The following is a 20646-nucleotide window of genomic DNA, read 5'->3' as shown; positions in this document are numbered from 1 at the left end:
AATATTTTCTTATGTCTTTATTGGTTATCTTGAGTTTTCAAGCGGCGCAAAAGCTTAATTTCCATGATATAACAGGATCATGAAAAGAAAGAAAACAGCTATCACTCAGACACCATCAGTAGCACTATTTTGAACAAAAAATGAGGCGAATTGACTCCAAAGAAAAAATGATAGAAGCATTTTTGTATCATTCGCTCGACGGAAATATTTTATAAATAGAATTGGAGAGAAATACAATAAAATTAAGCGTAAATGTTTACTAACCAAAAATAAAACTTTTTTCAAGGAGAAGAAATGTACAGTAAAATAAAATATGATTCTGATGTATGAACCAATAATTAATCATTCTAATAATTGCGGAAGACAGCATGAATAAAGAATGTCAACAGTGCAAACTCGTGAGCAGCAACTGCATGTTTAGTTGCAACAAATTTCCTGCATTTTTTCTAGCTTTGCTGGCGCTTGATAAATTGTCCAAAACTGATAGCCATTCACAGAGAGCGTATGCCAAAGCATTAATAATTGATGTTGCCAATTGTAATCGACCAAGTTGACCTACAAAAAATACCATCGTACCTTCCAAACGTGCAAAACTATATTTGATGTATACAATGGGGTAAAGATCGTGAAGAGTTTTTAGAGGCCGACAAAAATCATCACAAGGTCACCGTCTACCATCCGATTTAGGAGTGTCATGCCAATGGGCTATTACGAACCACATTTATTTGTACAGCCCTTAATCACGGAGAATCTCAAAGAGCTGCGCAGGCCACAATTACAAAATCCTCTGATATGAAACACTCAAAAACCCCAACATGAGGAAAATCCAAAACCTTGAGAAGGGGCTATATGTGATATAATCCCCCTTCCAGGATGACAATCCTGCGATGGATGTTTTTTGGGCACCAACAGATAAACAGAGACAACATCAACAATAAACATAGGTAATAACTGAAAATTATTCAAAAAGTCCAAGACAACAATGATGTAGCTTCCCATTTAAGATAGTCGGTCAATGAAGATGATGATGTCTCAGGTCCAAGTGCTGGTCCGCTGACTCATCTGGGTTCGTCCTTCTCCCTCACTCAGCCACCATCCAGGCAGCAGAAAAGGACAGGAAAACAAAAGTATGAGGTCGGCAATGCCTCTCACTTGTAAGCTACTCCATGATCACTAACTCCTCCTTCGCACTCACCAATTTTACCACGTTGAGGCATCGCACACTGGCAAAAACTCCCGGTCCAACAGTAAGATAAAAATGCTCTACCCAATGCTTAGAATCAGAAGTGGAAAAAGTAGAAGTCGGTAACAACAAAAACCTGCATTTTACTGATGATAAGCATCGTAGGATAGAGAAAGAATTCCGTGCATTGACAGACCAAGACCGCAAGCTTCACACAGAAATGTACTGTAGCAAAGCTTCACATAGGAATGTAGCGAAAGTTATATAGCGATCAAAGTCCGGTTGGCATTATCAACGAGCAAAAAAAACATTGCCGTTGATAGGCACCTTGACTTAGTCCACAGTAAAGTCCCACTGGTAGTACCGTCTACGGAACCACACAGTCACTAACACGGAACCAAAACTTTTAATGGCCGAACCATTAGAGGGGCTGCTGCTGCACAGTTGACATGTTGCCAGGATAATCAGATCAGCCTCCTTTGATAATCTATCAAAATCCACAGTCACCAGGCCGAGCAACATGGCATAAAGGGCGCACAGGATTTGTCGTAGTCTGAAATCTGTCTGACAGGTAAAGCCTATCATTAATAAGCAGTGGCTCAGGAGGTAGCGCACTCGTCTTGGGATCAAGAGATCGCAGCTCGAATCCTGGCTCCTCCGTGTTACATGTCGAAGTGTCCTTGGGTAGGACACTGAACCCCTAATGCCACCATTAAGCAGGTTAGCGCCTTACATGGCTGCACGGCTGCTATTGGGAAATGTGAAGCACATTGTAAAGCGCTTTGGGAAGTCTTGACTTGAAAAGCACTATATAAATGCAGATCATTTAATTTCATTTAATCAAAATTCCTCAAAAATAAAAGGGGACGTGGGCTGGGTTCAGACCGCATTGAGAATAGTTTATCCTAGAGACGATGTGTCACCAGGATTAAGGTTGTGAAAGTGGGGAGTGGCAAAGCATTAATCGACCACAATGGGCCTTGTAAAATGGAATCAGCTGTGTTTATATTCATGATATGATGCCGTCATATGGCATATATATTTGATGAACAAAACGGTGCTTTAAACGAAAACAGACCAGCAACTACAACCAGATGCACCCGATGCCACAGCGTGTCGTTGGCCGGCAGCATGCAGAGGGCTCGGCGGCGGGAGTCGCCAGAGCCTCCTCTCGATCGTCTTGGGGCTCTTCCTGGACTTCAATGCATGACTGTTGTGTGGCTTCAACTGACCAAAATGCCACTGGAACCTGTTGGAAACACATCATTTTAGAAAGAGAATGTGTGTCCATGTGTAAGTTTGACAAAGGTAACAGAAGATGGATTCACACTCGGGCCAATTACTTCCAAACAGGTCTAAAGCCTAATGCTACAGACACACCAAGTGCGTCATTTGTACCACTGGTGGTCTGGTAGGTTATATATTAGAGTTCTTACCGCCACTACTCTGGTTCCACTCACATTGGATCCAATATTTTGTGATTTAGGTCAACAAAACAAATCATTGCATTAATAGGTGCGATATACACAGTACATCTCTCAATTTAATGCGCCTTATACCCTAGTGCGCATTATGTATGAAAAATATGTGAAAAAAGACTATTTTTGGGGGTGTGCCTTATAGTGGGAAAATACGGTACGTTTTGCTACACGTACGTTTTGCTACATGTACGTTTTTGTCTATTAAAGTTGGTGTTTTTCCAAACAAAAGGTCCCCCTGTGGTGTGTGTGTGTATAAGTGTGATTTCCTGTGTGTGTGTGTGTTCACCCTGAGCTGCATGTCTTGTAGCATCGCCTCTAGTACATTGATGTACTGCTGAAGTTCCGCATCGTGGTCTGGATTATCCTTGTTGACTGCCGACCGGGGCGTTTGAACTGAGGTGGTCCTTGTAGCCACACCCACAACCCCATCCAGACACCCTGAAAGTGGCAATGGGCGACATTGTCTTTAGTGAACTTGCCCCTGAGATTCGATCTGCAACCTCAGTAGAAATGTTTAAATCTAAGCTTAAACACACTTATATTCTATAGCATATGAATAATCTATATTTTATGTTGACAATATCTGTGTAGTATTTTCTCTCATGTAGGTTTAAGATCAGGGGATGGTGTCATAATTGTCTGTCGTTTGCAATAATCTGTGGTCTGTACAGCCCTTTGAGACTCTTTGTGATTAAGGGCTATACAAATAAACTTGACTTGAACCGATCACAAAGGGCGGATAGGCGACTGCGGTTGACCTGTGTTAACCAACAAGCGGCGATCTCTTTGCTGGCACAACGGAAAGCGTCCAATCAGGTCTACGGCCTTGTCCAGGTCCCGCAAGAAGTTCTCTGCAGCAGTCAGGAAGTGGACCCAAACGCGCTCCAGCGCTCGGCGCTCGGCCGAACCGCCAGTACCCGTGGGACCGGAGTTGGAGTCGGAGAGGAGATGCATGAGATGCTGGGACAAACCTCCACACGTACCAGAAAATTAAATTAGCTACTACTGGTCTAAAATACGTAGTTATGTTTGTGTGCTTGTTGGCAAGGGAGTGTGTATTAGTTGACTTGTGAATGATTTGATTAATATGGTTACATGAGTTTACGTGTGAGAGTTGTATATGTGAATCTGTAAACAAATTTATTTTCAGAAAAGAGTAAGAGTGAAACAATATGTTTGTGTAGGGAATGGTGCAAAGCGAGTTACTCAGCTAGTTTGTAAGAGTGTGGTACAGCATGTGGGTTATATTGTCTATTGGCACTTGTTGTGTTACTTTACAGGCTGACCAAAAGTAAAAAAAAATGTAAGAGCATATTGCTAGATTTGAGCAAGAAGCAAAACTGCATGACGGTTTTGAACGGCCTTGAACAAGTAAACACGTTGCCATTTTATTTACCATGGATCAGTAGCATGAACTACAAACCCGTACAAAGGTTTAAGCAAAATGGAAATAGTTTGAAAGTTGCGCAGAGGGAGTTCCAAAGTTTATAGTTTATTATGCCACGCAATAAAATGTTGGCTTTATTCCTTTTGAAACTGGAATGGCCCTAAAGAAGGAACCAAGTGGAACAAAAAATTGCTAATACTCAACAGAAAATTGAAGTTCTAAGCCAGTCTTTCTCACGGTGTTCAATTGGTAAGCAAGCAATAGTGGTTGAAATGTCCTTTCAAATGTCTCCTTTGGAGAGTGTTTGCAGAATTCTTACTTTAGATTGGAAATGTTCTCTATAAGAGTTTCAGATAATCCAAGATTGACGGAAAAGGGACAAGGTGTGAAATTAACACAAAATGTCGTCGCTTTTTTCTCTTTCTTTTTGTCTTTCTGTCTTTATAAGGTTTTTTTTTAAGTAGTTTAGATGATAAAATATACTGTAGATGTTATATGCTATTTTAATATTTTGACAAGCTGTGTTTGCCAAAGTTAAATTTTATTTTAAAATACTATATGAGAGTGAGAGATGTATAAAAAAGATTACTGAGGCATTTAATGTGAGAAAGTGGTATGTATGATTAAGCGAATGAGCTAGTTTTTGAAAAAGTATTAAACGAAACACAGTGAACGAGTGCGGGTATTTGGGTTTCACCATTGGCAATGTTTGTTGCGAGTTCCCTGGAGTGTTGGATCTCCTGCCGCAAGAAGCCACAGTCGGCCGAGCTTCCCAGGGAGACAGCTAACTGCTGAAAACAGGAAGTGACTCGCACAAGCGTCTGGAAACCGGAAGTGACCTGCACACGTGTCTCCTGGCCATGCTCTCCACCAGCGCCCGAGTTCTCGCCCATGACCTCTGACCCCTGTGCCCAATAAGCATCAAGATGAATAAAGTCTGGCTTAGTAGAAGGTGAAATATCTTTGTACTTTGTCAAGCAAAATAAAGTTTAAAGGGATTCCCAAATTCCAAAACATGTCAAATGTGAGTAATAGTACATGTTTTTGGCATAATATTTATGTGATTGGTATATTCCAATTATTTCTCGAGATAATGCATTTCGAAGACAGTCTGTCTCGTCTTTGACATCCTGAGATCTGAAATGTCATGTGGAGTACACCAGCACCCTAGGAAGGTAGTCACCCTAATTGTTTACATGTTATCTAGTCGAAAAGGTTTTGGGTGTTTTAGGCCAAGTTTTGGTAGTTTTTGTGGAGAATGGCTAGGCCTTGTGTCGCAATGGTACAACAAATGGCGAGCAGCCAAAATGGGGCGAACTGGCAAAAATGACACACATAGAGCTAACAAACCAGACTGGGACATGACGGTAGCCGGTTGCCAAAAAGGACGAACTGGGACAGATCTGCGGAAAAAAACAGGAGACTGGCTGACCGAAAACATGCAGTTAGCAGCCAGAATAACTGCGAGCCAACAACAAAGCACTACCACAACAACAAACACGAATCCAGCCGAGAGAAAAAACAGTGAGCAATGCAGGCTGGAAGACAAAAGAAAAAAAAGAAGAAAAAAAGAAGTGAAAATCGAGAAAAAGAAAAAAAAAGAAATAAAAAGAGGAAAATAGAAAACAAAAGAAGGTTAAAGCGGGAAAAAAGAAGTAAAATATTAGGAAGAAAAGAACAAAACAAAAACAACAAGAAAAAATCAAAACACTCTTTTTTGTGGTCTCTTTGATTGGTCTCGTTTTACATTCAAATAATTTGCAGATATATCAAGTCAATCTGTCTGCCAACATTGTACTTCAACTAAAAACTGTGATTGAATAAAGGTATGCATTGTGCAACCAACTAAATAAATCCATTACAGTGTATGTAACGGGCAGCACGGCGGCGCATGGGTTAGCACGTGTGCGGCACAGTTCTAAGGTCTTGGGAACCTCCTGTGTGGGTTCAAATTCAGCTACCGGACTTACTGTGCGGAGTTTGTATGTTCCCCCTGTTCTTTCGTGGGTTTCCTCCGGACACTTCGGTTTCCTCCACATTCCAAAGACATGCATTTCAGGTGGATTGGCCGGTCTAAATTGTCCCTAGGTGTGAATGAGCGAGCGAGTTGTCTGTCCTTGTGTGCCCTGCGATTGGCTGGCAACCAGTTCAGGGTGTCCCCTGCCCGCTAATTGCTGGGATGGGCTCCAGCACCCCCACGACCCTACTGAGGATAAGCGGTGCAGCTAATGAGATGAGATGAGAGTATGTAACAAAAGATACCTTTTAAAAAGTAAAAATCTCATGTAAAAGTTGTTGTAAAAACAACTCAGGTTAGTGGGCCATGCAACATTTTCAGTAGTAAATTAATCGATGGATTAAAATGTGAAAAACAATTTTTGCATTGCCAGAAACTCAGCAAAATGTACCTTGATTTGATCTTAGGTTTTGGATGTGTTTGACAATCATTTGGTTCCCACACGCAGGTTTGATGTTGCTCGTTGTTGTTCCAAGCGATTTTGTGTCTGAAGACCTGTGAAAGCTTATATGGAACATTGGTTATGATAAAATTAGGTAATAATATATTTGCAACAATGTAAAATATAACAAGTGATAAAACCAAAATAAAAAGAAAAGCTTTTAATTGCTTTGACAATTTTGGATAGGCTGGGGTTGTGGGACGCAATTGATTGGGACTTTTTTATTGGAACAAAAGGTTTTCAAAAAGACTGCTATTTGAATCATTTGACCAACCTACAGTATGTAAAATAGATATTAGCACTTAAAACAACTTATCACTGTTGCTGTGTTATGAAATTGTGTCAATAGTCCTTTTGATAAGTATATAACTTTTGGCATGTGAAAGAAAAGCATGTCCATTGGATCACTGCGTCTGATTTTTCGCAGTTTGTGAGCCCAGATAAGCCAGTGAGCTTTTATATGAGCCCTCACAAGCTTCAGGGTTAATTTAGAGCAATGGTTCTTAACTGGTCTGACTTGATGGCCCAGTCTACCACTGTAATTGCAAGCCGTGACACAAAAAAAAAAAGACCCACTTCTCAAATTTATTGAATAAAAAGATTGTGCATTTCAAACCAGGGTTAGTGTTCTACATTCAGGTTTCTTCAACAATAAAAACAACAACTCAAAATGGTCAAGATAACCAAAACAACTTCAAGTAATAATATACCCTTTAACACTCAATTAGCTGCATTTTTAAAAGGACAGTTTGTAAGATTTGATCTCTAGATTTCGCTGTATTGTGTAGTGCAACCGAAAACAAGTGCTACAGAACACAAGGAAGGATACAGAACCTCAAAGTGACCAAACAGTAATATTCTGCTACTCATTTTTTAGCCTTTCACAGGGACCTAAAGGAACCTTTGGAAAACAACCCAAAAGAAAGAAAAGAAGAAAGAAAATCCAAAATAAAAGAGTACCGGTAAATAGCAAAAAAAGAGGAAAGGGTGAGGAAACATGAAAAAGAAATAAGGGAAACAAGATAGATAACAAGATTTTGTGAGTACACTTAGCAGCAAGATGGTGGACAATCAAAAAAGGAAGGAAGAAAAGGGAAAAGAAAAAGAGAAAAAATGCATGGAAACAGAAGAAACCAGAAAAGAAAGGGAAAAACATTAAAAAGAATATTAAGACATTTTAACAAGAAAAAAGCCAGAAAAAAATAAAATAAGGATTTTGGGGATACCCGCAGCAGCAAGATGACTGACAATCATGCCAGCACCCTCTAGGTGAGCCTCATGTTACGTTAAGAGGAACAAATTTCTCCAAAAAAAATGCACGTTTTTATCATACAGGGTGTCTCAAAAAAATGTACTCAATATTTTTATGTGTTGCAGATATCCTGAATTACTGAAGCCATGGCAGGAAATCAACATAGTTTCGTAGAGAGAAAGTTTGTCCTGAAAGGCTATTGGAAGACCGAAAATGCCACCCAAGTGTAACGCCGGTTCACAAGTGAATTCGCAAAACCGCCACCCTCGCGCCGGACCAATGCGCGCATCAGAGACAAATTTGAAGCAGATGGAACCGTACAGAATACCAACAATAAACGTTCAGGACGACCACGGACATCTACGTCCCCTGGAAAAGAACTGCAGGTGCAGGAAACACTCCTTCGATCACCACAGAAATCACTTCGCCAGACTGCTCGGGAAACCCACATCTCAAAAGATAGCGTCAACCGCATCATGAAGCGTCTGCATTGGAAATGCTACATTCCAAGGCGGTGTCATACTTTCAATGAAGATGATCCTGACAGGAGAGTCGAATTTTGTGAATGGTACCTGGCAAAATGTGCAGAAGATGTCGAGTTTGCACACAAAATTGTGTGGAGCGACGAAGCAACCTTCAAATTAAACGGTACCATTAACCAACCATAAATGCACGTACTGGTGTCCTGCAAATCCTCACGTAACAATTGAACGCCATGTAAACTTACCAGGGGTAACAGTGTGGTGTGGGATCTCCGCATTGCGCATCTTAGGACCTTCCTTTTTCAACAAAACGGTCAATGGTGAGAGCTACCTCAACATGCTTCAGGAATTTGTTGGTCCACAGATTACAGAGATGTTTGGTGATGACGGCGAGATTTACTTTCAGCAAGATGGAGCACCTCCCCACTACCATCGCGCTGTCTGAGCCTACTTCGATGCAGTGTTACCTAACAGATGGATTGGATGAAGGGGCCCCACTGAATACCCTGCGCGTTCCCCAGACCTGACACCCATGGACCTTTTTGTGTTGATAAAAGACCACGTTTATGGCAACAAACCAAGGATAATTGATGCATTGAAATTGGAAATTGAAAGACAATGTCGTGATATTCCTAATGACATGTTTCGCGACATTTGCGAATCTCTTGGTGCGCGTTATCAGCGTTGTCTGGACAATAATGGTCATCACTTTGAACAGTTGCGAACATGATTCTTCAATTATATTTGTCTCATGTATTCGATGCTATTTTACCTCACTCTATGTTCCTAAATAAAGGTTTTCTCGTCATTCTAAGAATGAGTACATTTTTTCGAGATACCCGTAGCTTGTGTCGTTTGACTTATTACTTCAATCAATATTGTTTTGTTTTTAAACCAAAACAAGTCAAATCTATTTATAAAGCACTTTTCAGGCGATAAAAACCCACTGTAGAAAAGCGTTCAGCGTACAACAAAACAATAAAAATCCCCTCTAACCTTACCACCCAACAACCTAAAACACTGAATACATAAACACACACAATGATTAAAATGCAATAAAAGCACAATAAATCATTATATATCCTATATATATATACATATATATATATATATATATATATATATATATATATATATATATACTGGACTGTCTCAGAAAATTAGAATATTGTGATAAAGTTCTTTATTTTCTGTAATGCAATTAAAAAAAAAAAATGTCATACATTCTGGATTCATTACACATCAACTGAACTATTTCAAGCCTTTTATTATTTGAATATTGCTGATTTTGGCTTACAGCTGAAAAAAACTCAAAAATCCTATCTCAAAATATTAGAATACCTTCTCAGACCAAGTAAGAAAAATAATTTTATAAAAGCAAAACTAAATCAAACAATTGAAAATGTCCATTGATGCACTCAGTACTTGGTTGGGAATCCTTTTGCACGGATTACTGCATCAATCCGGCGTGGCATGGAGGCAATCAGCCTGTGGCATTGCTGAGGTGTTATTGATGCCCAGGATGCTTCGATAGCGGCCTTCAGCTCATTTGCATTTGTAGGTCTGGTGTCTTTCATCTTCTTCTTAACTATACCCCACAAATTCTCGATGGGGTTCAGGTCAGGGGAATTAGCAGGCCAATCAAGGACAGTGATGCCATGGTCAGTGCACCAGTTACTGGTGGTTTTGGCACTGTGGGCAGGTGCCAGATCATGCTGGAAAATGAAATACTCATCTCCATAGAGCTTTTCAGCAGATGGAAGCATGTAGTGCTCTAAAATCTCTTGGTACACAGTTGCATTTACTCTGGACTTGATGAAACACAGTGGACCAACACCAGCAGCTGACATGGCTCCCCAAACCATTGCTGACTGTGGGAACTTCACACTGGATTTCAAGCAACTTGGATTTTTTCTCTTCTCCAGCCTTTCTCCAGACTCTGGCGCCTTGACTTCCAAATGAAATGCAAAACTTGCTTTCGTCTGAAAAGAGGACTTTGGACCACTCTGCAACTGTCCAGTGCTTCTTCTCCATAGCCCAAGTCAGACGCTTCTTCCGTTGTCTTGAGTTCAGAAGTGGCTTGACCATGGGAATACGGCTATTGTAGCCCATTTCCCGGACACGTCTGTGAACTGTGGCTTTTGATACCTGGACTCCAGCTTCAGCCCACTGTCTTTGAAGCTCCCTCAAATTCTGGAAGCGGCTCTTCTTCACAATTTTGTTAAGGCTGCGGTCATCTCTCTTGGTTGTGCAGCGTTTCCGGCCACATTTTTCCCTTCCAACAGACTTTTTGTGGATATGCTTTGAAACTGCACTCTGTGAACAGCCTGCTCTTTGAGAAATTTCTTTTTGTGTCTTACCCTCCTGATGGAGGGTATCAATGATGGTCCTCTGGACAGCAGTCAGATCAGCAGTCTTCCCCATACTTGTGATTTAGTTTACTGAACCAAGCTGAGTGTTTTCAAGGCTCAGGAAACCCTCGCAAGGTGTTTCGAGTTAATTAGATGATTCAGGTGATTAGTTGAATAGCCTACTTGTATACTTTTTCATGACATTCTAATATTTTGAGATAGGATTTTTGAGTTTTCTTAAGCTGTAAGCCAAATTCAGCAATATTAAAATAATGAAAGGCTTGAAATAGTTCAGTTGATTTGTAATGAATCCAGAATGTATGACATTTTTGTTTTTTTAATTGCATTACAGAAAATAAAGAACTTTATCACATTATTCTAATTTTCTGAGACAGTCCAGTATATATATATCGCAGCCATACCCCCCTAGTGGTAGGTGGCTAATTTCTTTTTGGGAGATTGAGGAGGGGATTCCCAGCCCCCTCGCTCAACCCAACTGAGGTGTTGGGAGTCATTAGGTGACCAAACCCCCCAATTCCAACCCCTAATGCTGAACGCCAAGCAGGGAGGCAACGGGTACCAATGTTTAAGTCTTAGGGCCCGGTCACACAGCCGTTTGCATCTGTATCGCGGGCAAAATTTTGCGTTTTTTTTTTGCCCGTGGTTGCCCGCGATGGAAAATGCGCAAAATTGGCCAACCCGCTGTTCATCGGTGGTATGCCCGCAAAACAGACGCCGGCGACTGTTCCGCTTCCTCATCGCGTCATTTCCGCGTCATTTTCTTGTGTGGACCACGGGTATAAAAGCTCCCGAGCCGGTGTTGTGCCCAAATCCGACTCCTACGCAAACCCATCCCCCCCTCCACCCCCTCGCGTGAACGCGCATTCTGCCGCGATCGCTTTTGTTGGAAGAGTGCATTGACGTTGGTGACTTTTTCATCTGCGTTAACAAACGCATTTTGTAGAATACGATCGCACTTTATTCTTTAAATAAACGCGTTATATAGACTAGGATCTCCCAATTGTTATAATTAGCCCGCTTTATTGTTTTAATAAGCGTTTTATATAGAATGTGATCGCTTTTGTTGGAAGCGCAGCAGAATGCGCGTTCACGCGAGGGGGGAAGGATTTTATATACGGTGTGCATTACTGTTCGATTACGTTCACAACAAAAACAAAGACAGAATGGTTTAAGTTGTATTACATTCCCGACAAATGCAAGACGAAGTGGTTTTGGTTATATGTTCGCCATTACATTCCCTAAAAGTGATATAATAGTGAGATAAAACGACGTAAAAGTGGTTGTAGTAGCGAGGGGATGCAAATCTCGGCAGGAATGCATTTCTCGGCATAACACCGGGCTGTAGAAATCATAACCGCTCAAGACACAGTCCTGTGAAGATCAAGATTTCAAGCTATGGCACCGAAGAAGCCAATATGTTATTATTGTAATAGTTTTTCATTTTGATTTTATTATCTTGTTATGAAATGAAAATAAATGTCAAGAAATAAAAATGGATTAAGACGAGGTCACCACGGTGACGGGGATCCATGTCCACCCCTTGACGTCTCGAGCACAACTGACGTGAGCTCGGCAAATCGCGCTGTATATACGCGGAGAAAGGCGTTTGACCGTCACACGCGTAACACGCTAATTTCACGTAACAACACCGCGATACAGGCGCAGAACATGCTATTACCATGCTCCACCCACGATTACCCGCTGAAATTTCCCGTCCTACCCAACCACGCCCTGGCCGCGGCCAGAGCACGCCGTTCCGCGTCATTTCCGCGTCATTACCTCGTGTGCCGCCCGCGGTTAACACGTGCTCATAGTTTTGAGCAGCCCAAAACTTTTTCGCGCGGCCAACCGCGTGTGAATTTCCGACCGCGAGTAAAGCACTGCTGTATCTCGTCTATATGGCGGTCTCAAAGCGTTCAACAGCGCCCAACAGCGTCTGCCTCACGTCCAGAAATTTCTGGTCGTGATTCAGCCTCGATACGCCCGTGAAAGGCTGTGTACCCGAGCTCTAAAGTATTGAGCAGCGCAAAACTTTTTCGCGCGGCCAACCGCGTGTGAATTTCCAACCGCGAGTAAAGCACTGCTGTATCTCGTCTACATGGCGGTCTCAAAGCGTTCAACAGCGCCCAACAGCGTCTGCCTCACGTCCAGAAATTTCTGGCCGTGATTCAGCCTCGATACGCCCGTGAAAGGCTGTGTACCCGAGCTCTAAAGTATTGAGCAGCGCAAAACTTTTTAGCGTTTTGCGTTGCCAACCGCGCGCGAATTTCCGACCGCGTGTTAAGCACTGCTGTATCTCGTCTGTATGGCGACCTCAAAGCGTCCAATAGCGTCCGCCTCACAGGCAGAAATTTCTGGCCGTGATTCAGCCGCAAACGGCTGTGTGACCGGGCCCTTAGGTATGACTTGGCCGAGGCTTGAACCACAACCTCCCAGTCTCGGGGCGGGGACCATACCCCCAAGGCCACCGAGCTGGTATTACATTTTACATCATTACATATTACATTATTGGTACAATAAATAGTCATAGAAATAATGGAAAGGCAAAGACTAACCATGTGAGGAAGAAGACCTGAGCGAGGTTTATCCACACTGATAGGGATAGCAGCAGATGGCCTTAGGATATTCAGTCATTGAACCGCACCCTACCGGTGTGGGCCTCCCAAATGAGAAAACACTGAAATAAAAACTTTTTTTTTCTTTTTTTTCAAGGGGCGTCGCTATTTTGCAGATTTTCACTTTTTGCGGGAATCCCCCTCGGCCGACGACCCCTAGCACGGCGCGCCGTTCTCGTTTTCCGGTGTTGTGCCCAAATCCGACTCCCGTACAGAATCCTCCCCCCCCTCGCGTGAACGCGCATTCTGCTGCGCTTCCGACAGGCTCTGCTTGTCGCGGTGTCGTGCGTATCGCGCCCGAAAGTACCCGCGCCGCGGGTTAGGGGCTCGCTCGCGAATAATAAGGATAAGCGGTGCAGATAATGAGATGAGATGAGATTTTTCTTTTTCTTTTTGAAGGGGCGTCACTACTTCGCAGATTCTCACTTTTTGCGGGTGGTTTTGCTCCCCATTAAACGGGTCTAAAAAAAATAAATTAAAAAAAAAAAAAAAAAAAGAAATTTTTGTTGTTTTTTTTTTTTGAAGGTGCGCCGCTACTTTGCGGATTTTCACTTATTGCGAGTGGTTTTGGTCCCCATTAACCGCGATAACCGAGGTCTTACTGTAGATAAAAACTCAACAAAAATGTACAATTAAAAGCCAGACTAAAAATGGGTCATGAGCCTCTTAAAATTATCAAGGGTCTCCGGAGACCCAATGTTTTCTGGCGATGATCTTCCTTCACTACTAGGAGGTGCTAAATAATACACTTTGTCCCTTTAATGAAACCCAAACTTCAGTGGTTTTGTCTTCAATATAATAAAATCCATGAGATATGGATATCTCTGCTTTATCTGCTTTTGGCAATGAATGACATATATTAACAAACTTTACCAGTCTTTTTCAGTGGCGTGAAATGGCGGGGGTCAACTCACAATTGAAGGGCATTATAGCTCTTGAGGAGTGTCATTGTCCCTCAGATACATTGGGGAACACTGAGTTAGAGGACACAGAGTATTAAAGAGCGACCCTCCTTAGACATTTTTTCTTCATGCAAAATTTAATATCCCCTTATGTTAATGTTCGGAGCCTTCGTTCGTAAAATTCATGTCTACCTGTGATCAATGTTCCCAGTTGGCTTCCACAGGTCTGAACAATCACACAAAGTCTGTGAGCGCCGCTTGAAAAAGGGAGAGCAACATCAAACCTGCATGTTGCCACAAATCATTATCAACCATGTCCAAAACTGAAAACAAATCAAGTTACATCCTGCTGGCTTTCCGGCAACACTAGTTAGTTTTTCAAACTTAAATGAATTGGCTAATGTAATATTGGAAAAGTTGCACGGCCCACAACAACATTGACGCAGTCAAGTGGGTACGAAAGGTCGCATAGCTACGTGGTGTCACGGTTGCCCCTTGCCCTCACTTGGGCCTGCTCGTTTGGCGCCAGCTGGTGCTCATTGCCTGATTGGCTCACCGCCTATTTAAACTCAGTGCTCTCATTCATTCCTTGTCAGTCCGTCAACGAACCTCTGCATTTGCAAGACGTGTATTTTGACTTTGCCCAGTCTCCTGCTTGTGTATCCAGTATCCGTTATCGATTCCATCTGTCCTGCTCTGTCCAGTATCTTGCTCGTGTATCCAGTATCCGGTATCGATTCTGTCTGTCCTGCCCTGCCCAGTACCTTGCTCGCATATCCAGTATCCAGTATCAATCCCGTCTGTCCCTTCCGGTCCGGTATTTTACTGTTGTATCCAGTATCCGGTACCAATCCTGTGTGTCCCGTCCTGTCCGGTATCTTGCTCGTGTATCCAGTATCCGGTATCGATCCCGGCTGTCCTTTCCTGTCCGGTATCTTGCGCCAGTATCCGGAATGGATCCCTTCTGTCCCGTCCTGTCCGGTACTTGCTTGCGTATCCAGTATCAGCTATCGATCCCGTCTGTTCCGTCCTGTCCGGTATGAGCTCATGTATCCTGTATCTGGTATCGATCGGGTCTATCTTGTCCGGTTTCGATCTCCTCTGCCTCTGGCTTCCTGTTTTCTTCACTTCTTCCGCCCAGCGTTCGCCAAATCACTGGCGTTTGTGTTCACGCAAATGACTGCCCCATTCCCGTAAAATAAAGCTTGTGTGAAAGCGTTACGCGTGTGGGGTTCTGACACGTAGTCTAAATGCGCAGGCGATAATCAAAGAAAACTACACTTATCTCTCTATATTATAATGTCTCATTGATGAAAAAATAATACAATAATAATACTTTTTTTAAAAAGCAAACTTCTGTAATCCTCCCAGCTTATCAATTATGTTACCCTCAGGAAGCTGTCAAATGGACATTCTGTTATTAATTATAATTCATGTTGATGTCTGTGATGCCCTTGCAATATCCATTGCAGCCTGGTCATCCACGAAGGGGGGTTACCTCATGTGCAGCCGCTTTTGAAGGCCTCTTCATTTTCCCTATCCTGTGTTATTAGAGTTTTTCCTTGTGAGTTTTTCCTCGTGTAGGTTTTAAATCAGGGGGTGGTATAATAGTAGTCTGTAGTCCAGACCTGGGCACTCCGGTCCTGGAGGGCCATACGTCCTGCCAGATTTTGAAGTTTGCTCTTCTTTAACTCAGGTGATACAAATTATAACCTCGTTAGCAAGCTAGCAAGTGCTCGTTAACGATACTGGTGATTGGAATCACCTGTATTGGATCAGAGAAACCTCAAAAATCATGCAGAACATACGGCCCTCCAGGACCGGAGTGCCCAGGTCTGCTGTAGTCTGTAGAGCTCTTTGGGAATTCATATTATTAAGGGCTATACAAACAAAATGTGATTTGACTTGACTTGATTAAACATCCAAAACTGTACAATGCATTTTTCTGAAGTACTGTATCTGACGTCACTTAAACCCATTTGAACAGTCGATCAACTGTTGCCAAAGAGTAAGAAAGAAGTCTGCTCCCATTTATCAAAAGAGGGAACATTTGACAAAATATTCCAAGTAACAAATATTGTTCTATTGCAGCAGCTGTGTGAAAAAGATTTGTCTTTTGAATGTTTGAGGAGGCTTTCCTCGAGAGTGGTCATTATGATCCCTGCACTTAATTGTTGAGAAAATTTATGAAAAAAGATAGATGCTACCTGTTGTTTGCGGTGCCGCGGGCGTCCCTGTCCAGCTTCCTTCCCCTTCTTCTCGTAGAAAACATTCTACATGTTCCATTATCCTTCTTCCCGGTCTCTGGGGTCAACATTGACGATGGAAGGCAGCTGAGTTTGGCAAGCCTCGGCATGTTTAATGCTGATGCATTGCCTTTGCTACACCTTGGGGAAACCATGAAACAGATTTCTTCTGCTTTTAAAATAATTTAAAACTTAAAACAGCAGTGTGTTGGAGAAAAGGTCATAGATTTATTTATTTCACCTCCAATCTCATTGCATCACCAGTACCTGATTTATATATATATATATATATATATATATATATATATATATATATATATATATATATATATATATATACAGTGGAACCTCGGTTTTTGAACGCCTCTCAGTTCGAACAAAACTGTTCTCGACCAAAAATTTCGAGAAATTCTTGCTTCGCTTTTCGTTCAAAAAATCGGAGTTCGAACGCCGGTACTCTAGGGTGCGATGCTGAGCGGCGTACAGGTGTAGATTGCCCCCACCCCTCGTGAAGAACTGTTATGACGTGCACGCGCACTTCTTTTCGCTTTCGCTTTAGATATCGGTGAACGGAGTGTTTTAGTCTCGGAAGAAGGTCAGTGCAAGCAGCTAAGTTGCTACAGGTGAAAAAAGAAGGGTAGTGCGTACAACTATTGCATTTAAGAAAGAAATAATAGCAAAATATGAAGAAGGTGTGCGAGTTTCCCTTCTTTCGAGGGAATAAAGCATGGCTTTTGCAGACCTTCACAAAGGTAAGAAATCCTATTCATAATTCTTTTCTTTATCCTTTAACCGCTTACCACTTCTTGTGGAGACCCGGGTGCTAAATGACGTGTAAACGACCTGATTTTTTTAGTTGTACACGTTCATGTTAGCGTAATCTTTCGTACGTTAGCTTAATCTTTCGTACGGAAGATTACTCGAACGCGAACGTACGATTTGCCTGGGTTAGCTTCATGTTTATGTTCATGGTAAACATTCAGGGTGTTGAAACGGATTAAAACGATTTTACATTACTTTTAATGATTGATTATTGCTCCAGCGAAGGTCGGGGGGTCCCGTCCCTGTGCGTTGAGCCGACCAGATGAACCAGGTTTTTCCAATGCTGGCTGTCTTGTGCCAGCTGTTCTGCATCCTCTACAGCAACTCCGTGTTGTTGGAGGTCGCCCGCAACGACGTCGAGCCATCGAGTGCGGGGTTTCCCTCGTGGTCGTCTCCAGCCTGCGGCCTTTGAGTCAAACTGGAGAATGGCTCGTGTCGGATGGTCTGGTGGTAGACGAAGGACATGGCCAAACCAGCGGGTACTTTTAACGGGAAAAACGATTTTCGGTGATCGAACAAATCGTTTTTTGAACAGGGTTCAGGTGCAGGTGGTTTGCGTCGCTCCATTGGCGAGGTCTTGTCCAATGGAGCGACGCAAACCACCTGCACCTAACCTGTTTTTCTATTTTTAATATACAAGTAATCATCACACACCCACACAGTCACATTTTCAAAGATCTACGTTTTCAGTCTATTTCCATTGTAATGTAATACGCATGCGCAACTCCATTTTATATTATTGCGCATGCGTGACCTTTCAATAAATACGCCTACTGAACCGGATGTGGTCAGAAAGGCCTGGGCAGCCAAACAAGATGGCTGGCGGGCCGATCTCCTACATGCGCAGTAGTTAAACTCTAATTTTTATGCCTTTACCTGAATACATTGGTCAGCAATGGATTTATATCTTTATAAACTCCGACAGTAATGTTTCTTACTGTTTTATCGGGAAGAAGGGAAAGGAGTGCACACATGATCCGGAGATCACTGGTCGCGGTTGCTCAGACGCTGAAGTTCCATTGCGAGCGATGGCGGTGTCGGTAACGGAAAAAAGGTGTCAGTAGAAGAGCAAAAACGTGATCGGGATCGGAATCAAATCGAAAGCCAGGGGAGGAGAGTAGATGTGGTCGAGATAAAAAATGGGATCGTTATTCGGAACGGGAAACCAGACGTGGTCGAGACCAAAAAAGGTCGTAATTCGGGACAGGAGAGCAGATGTGGTCTAGCTCAAAACAGATCGTAACGGGAGACCAACAGGAGCAAAAAAACAGGACAGGCGAAAAAGGGCTTGTCGTGTAAAAATAGAGATTCGCAGACAGACCGACCGAAGGGGACTGACAGGACAGAGTTTAAATACTGAGAAGGGGCCAATCTGCCAACAAGCTGCAGCTGGCACCACACGACGGGGCCAATTGGGCGCCATAGCAACGGTGACACACACGGGCGTGGCCAATTGGGCACCATGGCATATATATATATATATATATATATATATATATATATATATATATATATATATATATATATATATATATATATATATATATATATATAGAGAGAGAGAGAGAGAGAGAGAGAGAGAGAGAGAGAGAGAGAGAGAGAGAGAGAGCGAGAGAGAGAGCGAGAGAGAGAGGGGGAGAGAGAGAGAGATAGGTAGATACTCTTTTCACACTTCCAGCAGTCTCCTTTGTTGTTTATTCACATATTAACATTATGCCCTTGGGGTGCTTGTTGTAGTTTAGCGGAGTGGATGACTTCACACGCTAGTCCAAAACTTCGACGTCCCTGCAGCAGATGGAAATATTTGTGCCCAGGGATACACCACCTCGTGTTAGCGAGTCCACCTCCTCTCCGCTTCCCGCAGGCTTTCGTGTCTCTGTATTACAGCACTGAAGCCGGTTACCTCCGGATAGCTCCGGGTGGCTCCACATTAGCGTCCGGGATGCAACTGCACTCCTTGAGCGCTTTGATGTTTTTCACCAGCACAGTTCAGCGGTCTTATTTGGTGGAGAGTTCACATTTACCATGATTACGGACGGTACCGAAGACTTATAACGCCGCTGGCCGCATAGCTAGCTCTAGCTCTCCATCCACGATAGGGCCCCAATATGTACACTGTATATGTATGTATGTTATCCCGCCAAATAAAAATCTTAAATCTCCAAAAGCCTTGCAGTTTTGAGCAAAGTGAAACATTCCTTGAAAAGGGCACACTCTGTACTTTGTACTGAACCTTGGTCCTTCCATATTTGTTATAATTTGGTGAATTGACAGGCTACACCTATCAAAATACCGTGGAACATTGGTTACTGTACAAAAATGAGCACTGCGTTTTATTTACAAGGCTGGGTATCTGTTTCTGCAGTCTAAGTTGTTCAAATTTCAGGACATTGTCTAATATAATCTTATTTAATGAAGCTTTGTTTGTCAGTACGAGGTGTAAAATTCTGGAACGGTCTGAGTTTACAGCGGCATCCTTATCAGATGCCCGAGCCTCCTCAACTGGCTCCTCTCAATGCAGGGGAGCAGTAGCTCTACATAGAGTCCCTCCCGGACGACTGAGCTTCTCACCTTATCTTTAAGGGAGAGCCCAGCCACCCTGCGGAGGAAACTCCTTTCAGCCAAATATATCCGGGATCGTGTTCTTTCGGTCATAAACCACAGTTCATGACCATAGGTGAGGCTAGGAACGTAGATCGACTGGTAGATCAAGAGCTTTGCCTTTTGGCTCAGCTCCCTCTTCACAACGACGGACCAGTACAAGGTCCGAATGATGGTAGACGCTGCACCGACCCGTCTGTCGATCTCGTTCCATCATATCATCAATCGTGAACAAGACCCCGAGATATTTGAACTCCTCCACTTGGGGCAAGATCTCATTCCCAACCTAGAGGGAGCATGCCACCCTTTTCCGGCTGAGTACCATGGTCTCGGACATAGAGGTGCTGATCCTCATCTTGGCCGGTTTACAATCAGCTGCGAATTGCTCCAGTGAAAGGTGAAGGTCACGGCCAACAGCACCACATCATCTGCAAAAAGCAGTGATGCAATGCTGAGGCCCCCCAAACAAGACTTCCGCACCAAAGCAGCGCCGAGAAATTCGGTCCATAAAAGTTATGAACAGAATATATGACAAAGGGCAGTCCTGGCGGAGTCCAACTCTCACCGGAAACGAATACAACTTAATGCCAGCAATGCGGACCAGACTTTGGCACCGGGCATACAGAGACCGCACAGCCCGGATAAGCCCCGTACTCCCGAGGAACATCGTCGAATGCCTTCTTCAAGTCCACAAAACACATATAGACTGGATAGGCAAACTCCCATGCACCCTCAAGGACCCTGCAGAGCGTGTAAAGCTGGTCCACTGTTGCACGGCCGGGACGAAAACCACACTGCTCTTCTTGAATCCGAGATTCGACTTCCTGACGGACCCTCCTCTCCA

The 20646-nt window shown here is 43.0% G+C and overlaps 1 protein-coding gene across 1 annotated transcript; it reads right to left on the bottom strand.

Moving 5' to 3' along the window:
- Nucleotides 1–2267: 2267 nt before the first annotated feature.
- Nucleotides 2268–4944, bottom strand: LOC148363572 (regulator of G protein signaling 9-binding protein). Its single transcript, XM_088337321.1, has 4 exons — nt 4749–4944; nt 3423–3635; nt 2951–3102; nt 2268–2432 (listed from the first exon to the last, which is right to left on the bottom strand). The coding sequence occupies exons 1-4, from the start codon at nt 4942–4944 to the stop codon at nt 2268–2270; spliced, it is 726 nt and encodes a 241-aa protein (XP_088193447.1).
- Nucleotides 4945–20646: the final 15702 nt, after the last annotated feature.

Source organism: Urocampus carinirostris, chromosome 6, assembly GCF_059441175.1.
Source record: "Urocampus carinirostris isolate Australia breed hairy pipefish chromosome 6, RoL_Ucar_1.0, whole genome shotgun sequence".
NCBI classification, from domain to species: Eukaryota; Metazoa; Chordata; class Actinopteri; order Syngnathiformes; family Syngnathidae; genus Urocampus; species Urocampus carinirostris.
The sequence above is the reverse complement of the archived record's forward strand: the minus strand, read 5'-3'. Positions and strand labels throughout refer to the sequence as shown.